The sequence below is a fragment of the Arachis ipaensis genome, chromosome B09 (assembly GCF_000816755.2).
Source record: "Arachis ipaensis cultivar K30076 chromosome B09, Araip1.1, whole genome shotgun sequence".
Taxonomy (NCBI): domain Eukaryota; kingdom Viridiplantae; phylum Streptophyta; class Magnoliopsida; order Fabales; family Fabaceae; genus Arachis; species Arachis ipaensis.
The window spans coordinates 13,151,420-13,158,093 of NC_029793.2; the positions used below are offsets into that span (position 1 = coordinate 13,151,420).

Here is a 6,674-nt window from a genome sequence, read left to right on the forward strand (position 1 = left end):
TTTTTATTTTACATTTTTTGCTTATTTTTAAAAGATTTTTTTTCACAATTTACATATAATAAAATTATAAATTTAATAATAATTAATCAATTTTGATTTATATTTAGAATAAAATTTTTTTGGGACAAAAATGTTATCAACACGATAGGTCAAAGATTAATCCGTCATGGATCTGAGCTCAATTTAAGAGTTTGCCATTGGCCAATAGATTACTGCATGCATAAGGCAATTTAGACCTCCGACACTTGTTTAAGCAAACGAATGAGCTGACCACTCGACCAACTCAAATTGGTTATATATATACTCTTATATTTATTTACCTAACTATGTAAGCGTATATAAAAAATTAGTTATTATTACAGATTCGAATTTCAACCTCAACGATCCAACGATGACTCGGCCCAAAAATCTGAATCATCCTTCTTAGGTCTAAAATTTTGACACCTATCAAATCAACACATCGCAAGCTCCCAAGATACCTTACACACACTTATATCAATCCTATCTCTAAAATATATTTTGATTTGAGCGTCGAAATGTCTTTATAAATTATCTCTACCATTTGTTCAATCGGATCGAAAATAACAAAGATTATCAGCTAGATGAACAATAAATCTCAATATTTTAAGTGATTTACGAATATTTATCAAATTAATTAGTAATATAAAATACACATAAAAATAAATTAAATAATATATATTTATATAAAAATATATAATAATTAATTTAGTAACTGAGTTTTGGTACTAGGTACATTTTTGTTATTTACTCGTGAAATGAAGCGTGTTAAATTAGGTGCGTAAGCGTGACTGGATGGTCGCAGGTTCGCTGGTGTTCTAACTTCTAAACCCCAAAGCACACAAAGCACAATCCCGAGTCAAACTTAAATCGCTCTTCTTCGCCTCCATTTCGCTCCTAATTTCTCCACACTTCCCATTCTCATTTCCTCGACCCACCCATCAAATATAATAAAGTAAAATTATTATTATATTTTATTTATTTTATTATCATTACTGTAATAGAGTTGGTTCCATCAAGAGAGAGAAAGAGAAGAATCAAGAATGGGGCCAAGTGGTGGTGCCTTGTCAGCGGCGGCGAAGCAAGCGGAGCAACTCAGAATAGATGGCAACGCTTACTTCAAGAAAGACCGTTTCGGTGCCGCCATCGATGCCTACACAGAGGTATGCTTTCTAACCCTTTTCCTTTAATTAATCAATAATCATATTTCTTTTCAAAAAATGAAAATTTGTAACGTTTTTGGGATTATTGCATTGTTTGTTTTTCTTTTTTGGGCGATTCAAGGCAATTACTTTGTGCCCTAATGTTCCTGTGTATTGGACGAACCGTGCTCTCTGCCATCTTAAGCGCCAGTAAGTATAGTATATGATAACATAACTTCCTGATTTTTAATTTTATTTTATTTTTTTTTAACTTCTGCTTGGGTATTTTTGTGTTATTATTATCTGCTTTATTTGTTTGTAGTCATTGGGAGAGAGTGGAAGAAGATTGTCGGAGAGCGATTCAGCTTGACAACCATTCGGTTAAGGTCTTTGTAATTCTTCGGCAGGCTCCGCTGGTTTTTTTTTTTTTTTTTTTTTTTTTTTTTTTTTTTTTTTTTTGTGATCATTGTTTAGTCTTTACTCTTTAGAGATTTCGGAGTCTTTAGCTTCAATGGTTGTGTTGTATTGGTTAAGTATAATATTCGATTTTCTTCTGAGTTTAGTGTTTTTCAAGTTTGGTTTGTTTGGTCTTAGATCTCAGTAATGGCAATAGATTCTGGGAATCTAGTTGTTAGTTCTCTTGGAAAGCAATCATTAGCTGCCATTTTAAGAATAGAATTGCATTTCTATACTGTCGTATTGCATTTTAACAATCATTAGTTGTGAGTTACCTTTCTACATTTCATTATAGCTAGCTAAGCTATTGACTGTGTTTGGCTGTTTGGAATGTTCGGATGCATCGTTTTATAATTTGATATTTTGTTGCAGATTGTTCATGATCTTTTCATTTTTAGATTATGTTCTTTGATCTGATTATCTTGTGCCCAGCTGAATTTTCTTACGTATATATTTTAGGCTCACTATATGTTGGGACTTGCATTGCTACAGAAACAAGAACATACCAAGGGTATCAGAGAATTAGAGAAGGTTAGTCGTCATTGAATATCTCTTGTTCATTTGTTCATTAGTTATAGCTGTTGCTTGAAATTATTTAATGCTTCATTGCATGGTTAAGCCTTTCCATGGTGTATGAGTGTTTAGCTTTTACAATGTTTTGCATTTTACTTTTTGTGAATTTAATAGTAGATCACTTTTGTACCTGATGAATGGTTCAACTACCTATTGGTGCACATGGATCACTTTCCATGAGTTAAAGGCTTGGTTAACAAATATATACTGATCATGCCATTTCTGGAATTATAGCGTCATTTTTACAAATAAATGCACAAGTCATTTTGTGTAGGTTTAATAATATTGCAGAGGTCTATGTGCATTGAAGTTGAAGATAAATTGCAGGGAAAAGAAAGGAAGAACAAGTTACATAAACCCTTAATTATAATATTAGTTCTTAGAACAATTATGATGGGGGAGGTTCCTTTTTTTTTTTTTAATTTCAAAAGTGCGTCCTATGAATTTGAATTTTGACTATCAGAAATGAGCTCTTGTTATGCTCTTTGATATTGCATGCAATCACCAATCTTGATCCCTCTATGTAAATTGCATTTTTAGGATTGTGGTGGGGTTGCCACTCAAACCTTTGTCATGGAAAGATTAGCAATATGGGTTTCAGTTAGTGCCTTATAATGTCCTTTCATGTGGTTTAGCCCATTGGTAGTGTGATTTAGTGTTTGCTTGCTGTTCTGGTGGATGGCTGGTGCAGGATATTTTGCTTTCCCATTACTGTTCTCTAAATCATGTATTGTCCCTTATTTTCTTTTGTTGGTATTGCAATTTGCCTGCCATGTTTGAAGATATGAAAACATGGATACCTAGTAGGTTCATGTTAGGTTATGAGAGCCAATGGAGAAAAGTAACGGCGCTACAAAACATTAGTTAGAGACAATTTGTATCCATTCCCACATTAGCCAACACTCATGTCTCCATCCTTATCATTTCTTATTTCGATGATAATATACTTTGTTATAGATGACAAGTCACAGATTATCTGATCAATTTGGCTTACTATTGAATTGCTAAGGGACATTGTGCTTCCTTCTCTTTGATTTGACTAGCATCTGATTAAATATAAACTTCACTGCTGATTTTCTGTGTAATGAACTTTTCTAAGATATTTACATTGATTTTTCCTTATTCACACTGATTGTGATACTTAATTTAAGGCTTTGGATCTTGGGAGAGGCGCCAATCCCAAGGGCTATATGGTAGAAGAAATATGGAGAGAGCTTGCGAGAGCAAAATACCAAGAGTGGGAACGGACATCTTCCAAGCGATCGTGGGATTTGCAGAGCTTGAAGTATGTTTTTCTGGTGATTGTCAGACCTATTATCCAAGGGTCATCATGAATGATTGGTTATTACTATCAGCTGTGTTGATCATATTTTTTATAAACTACGTTGTGATTTTTCATTTTTTCTTCCACCAGTTACCAAAATTTCAATTCTATATTGGTTAATGGTTATTGAAAATTTAGCCATTGTATCTAATATTATTTTCATAAAATATCTTCTTGTATCAGGGAAGCTTGCGAGTCCGCTCTAAAGGAAAAACACTCTCTTGATATGTCCCACATGGAAGGATTTTTAGATGATGCTACCACTTCTCAATTGGAACAGTTAGAGGCTTTACAAAGAGTCTTCAGTAAAGCTGCAGAGGGTGACACACCTACTGAGGTGTGTACATGCCATTTGATCACTATCCTTTCATATGTGGTGTCTCAAAAATAATGGCATATCATTGATCACATGGTTTATTGAGTCTACAGGTGCCAGATTACTTATGCTGCAGAATCACACTTGATATTTTTCATGATCCCGTAATCACTCCGAGCGGAATTACATATGAGAGGGCAGTGATTCTTGATCATTTGCAGAAGGTTATTTGATTTTCATGTTCTAATCTTTTATATCAAATGCTTTTAATTTTAAATTCAGTATGCATTCATCTAAAATATTGTAAAATAGGTTGGTAGATTTGACCCTGTGACGCGAGAACCACTGGATCCGTCGCAACTAGTACCGAACTTGGCCATTAAGGAAGCAGTGCAGGCATACTTGGACACACATGGGTGGGCCTACAAGGTTTAAAAATTTAAGTTAGAAATTAACAGTTTTATCTATTCAACAAACACATCAGGATTCTTTGTTTTTTGGTAACTATGTTTGTGGATTCCCTGTGGTGCCGTCCAGAAGATGAACATCTTGAGAGCATCTTATTATGAATTGTACATATGGTCTTGATTCTCATATAATGTGAAAATGTATATAGTTGTCAGCTTCCTAATAGTTTCTTGCTGGCTCATTGTCTTGTTAAGTACTCTTACACACACACCCTCCTTCCCTTTCCCAATGGGCTCCATATATCAACTTCCTAGACATAGCTAGGATTTGAACCCGGTGCACCTCCTAGCAAGTTAAACATAGTTGTCACTAAACCAAGCCTTGCAGTGCGTTTATGTTTATCCATTAAATTCATCTTTTGCTTTCTATTCTTCTTGGTTTTGACGACCTTTCATTCAATAACGTTCAGAGAGGAAGCATGGTTTTCTATAGCCCAAAAATTCTCCTATGTTATTTAATGTTTTGGAATCGATGCATTGGAAATGTATGCTTTTGATTTTTGTAATCTCATTATGGCTTTTCCAATGCTCACTCTTTGTATAGGTTATAACATTTCCCATTTCCTAATTAGCATGATGCAATCAATAAATGCAAACAGGATGGTATTAGCATGTACATTTAGGATAAGGATGCAATGTGACCGTAAAATGTTTCAGTGTAAAATGTAAAATCTTTTAACTTTTTATCTATAATTAATTGAACCACCAAAATATTCCATGTGTGTGAGATGTTTCACGTGTGAGGCAATGTGAAATTGTGAATATTTGATAATAGAAACAGTAACATGGCAACTCCTTTTTGTTACTGTCCCACACCTTTTTGTAAACACCATCTAATGCTATAATTGCATTTCTTTCCAAGTTTCCTCTAATTTTTTATTTTTTTTCAAGAGTGTATTTTTAATGTATTGATAATGTAAAATATTATATGATTATTTAGTTAAATTTATGTATTTGGATGAATTGTGAATTTGAAAATTAGTTATATTTAATAATGATGTGTTAATATTTGATTCAATGTTTGTATAAAATTATTTTATCCCATAATTCTAAAAATCAAACTGAATCGACCGAATCAGAAACCAAAAGTCAAGTAGTTTTGGTACTTGAAGTCTTAAAACAGGCAGAAAATCAACTAACAACTAAAAACCGATGAACCGAATTGAATCAAGAACTAACAAACTAATTGGCATTTATTTAAGGTGTTTGTTATGGTGCTTAAAAGATGTTCTTTAATTGCTAAAATAGGTTAAATATTTTATTTTAAATTTAAAAGTATAAAAGTTAAAAAATTTTAAATAGTTTAAAGTTATTATAAAAGATAATTTAAGTAAAAGTTAGACCTCAAACAAAAGATACCATAGAATTGGCCTTTATTTAAATCGTTTTAGGCGGGAAAAGGAGGCAAAATTTAATGAAATATGAACATATCCTAATATTATTTGTCGGTTTCTCGCTCAAGTTTGCCGTTGTTTTGGCCATCGTAGTCGTCATGTTCTCACCTTCTTTCAGATGCCGTCATCTCCTCTTGTCGCGATTCCAGGAGATATTATTGTCTCTTGCATCTTGCCTTCCAGCCACCCTCTTCTTTATTGTTGCTTCATTGCCTCACTGGTCTCTCGTCCATCTTTGGTCATGTTCTCTCTCTTTTCTTAGATGAACATTTCTGGTCCATTTATTGTCCTTTTACTGTTATTGATTTTTTTTAGTTATTGTTGTATCGATTTAGATGTTTAATTGTTAGTTAGTTATTGTTGTTACCTGTTGTTAGATCTAGCTTCTTCTTGTTACTATTGTAATTCTGTAAATTTACTAAATTGTAATGGTTAGTGTTATAATTGTTAATTGAATTAATTGTTTTACTGTTGTGTTACTTGTTCAATGATAATTTTCAAATCAATTTGGATTATTCAATCGTCAGCTCACTCGTTTGTTTAAGTAAATGTGTTAGAAATTCGAAATTCACCTTGTATATGCAGCAATCTATTGGTCAGCAATATATTCTTAAATGACACTTAGATACAGAACAGATGAATCCTTAGCCTGCCAAGCCAGAAAACAGTAAGAAAAAAAAATTCAGACTACCAACAAATGCTCAAGTTTGATACATCATTTCAAGCCGAAAGGAATTTCTGTTTTACATGGTAGTCCTAGTAGAAAAAAATGGTTGAAACTAGAAATCCTATCTTCACTTCAGTATTTCATACTCACTTTATTAAGTCTTTCTATGCCAATGAGCTTTAACTCACATAGCATATCTCCCCTTCCTCACCTCAAAGGTCACAGGTTCAAACCCTACCGGTTGCAATCAAGGAGAAAATGCGATAAGTGTGTGAAGAGTGTGTGGATATGTTGTATACTTAAGATTGGGGGTTGTC

At 33.2% G+C, this 6,674-nt stretch overlaps 1 protein-coding gene across 1 annotated transcript; it reads left to right on the top strand.

Moving 5' to 3' along the window:
• On the top strand, nucleotides 808-4,665 carry LOC107619076 (E3 ubiquitin-protein ligase CHIP). The gene is made up of 8 exons (XM_016321284.2): nucleotides 808-1,181; nucleotides 1,303-1,370; nucleotides 1,483-1,546; nucleotides 2,076-2,147; nucleotides 3,341-3,474; nucleotides 3,697-3,850; nucleotides 3,943-4,053; nucleotides 4,142-4,665. Exons 1-8 carry the CDS (start codon nucleotides 1,062-1,064, stop codon nucleotides 4,262-4,264), a joined length of 846 nt encoding a protein of 281 aa, XP_016176770.1. The 5' UTR covers nucleotides 808-1,061; the 3' UTR covers nucleotides 4,265-4,665.

Coding starts and splice junctions, on each gene's coding strand:
- LOC107619076 (XM_016321284.2), top strand. CDS start 1,062: ATGGGGCCAAGTGGTGGTGCCTTGTCAGCGGCGGCGAAGCAAGCGGAG. Junction 1,371..1,482: donor CTCTGCCATCTTAAGCGCCA/GTAAGTATAGTA, acceptor ATTTGTTTGTAG/TCATTGGGAGAGAGTGGAAG. Junction 3,851..3,942: donor AGGGTGACACACCTACTGAG/GTGTGTACATGC, acceptor TTGAGTCTACAG/GTGCCAGATTACTTATGCTG.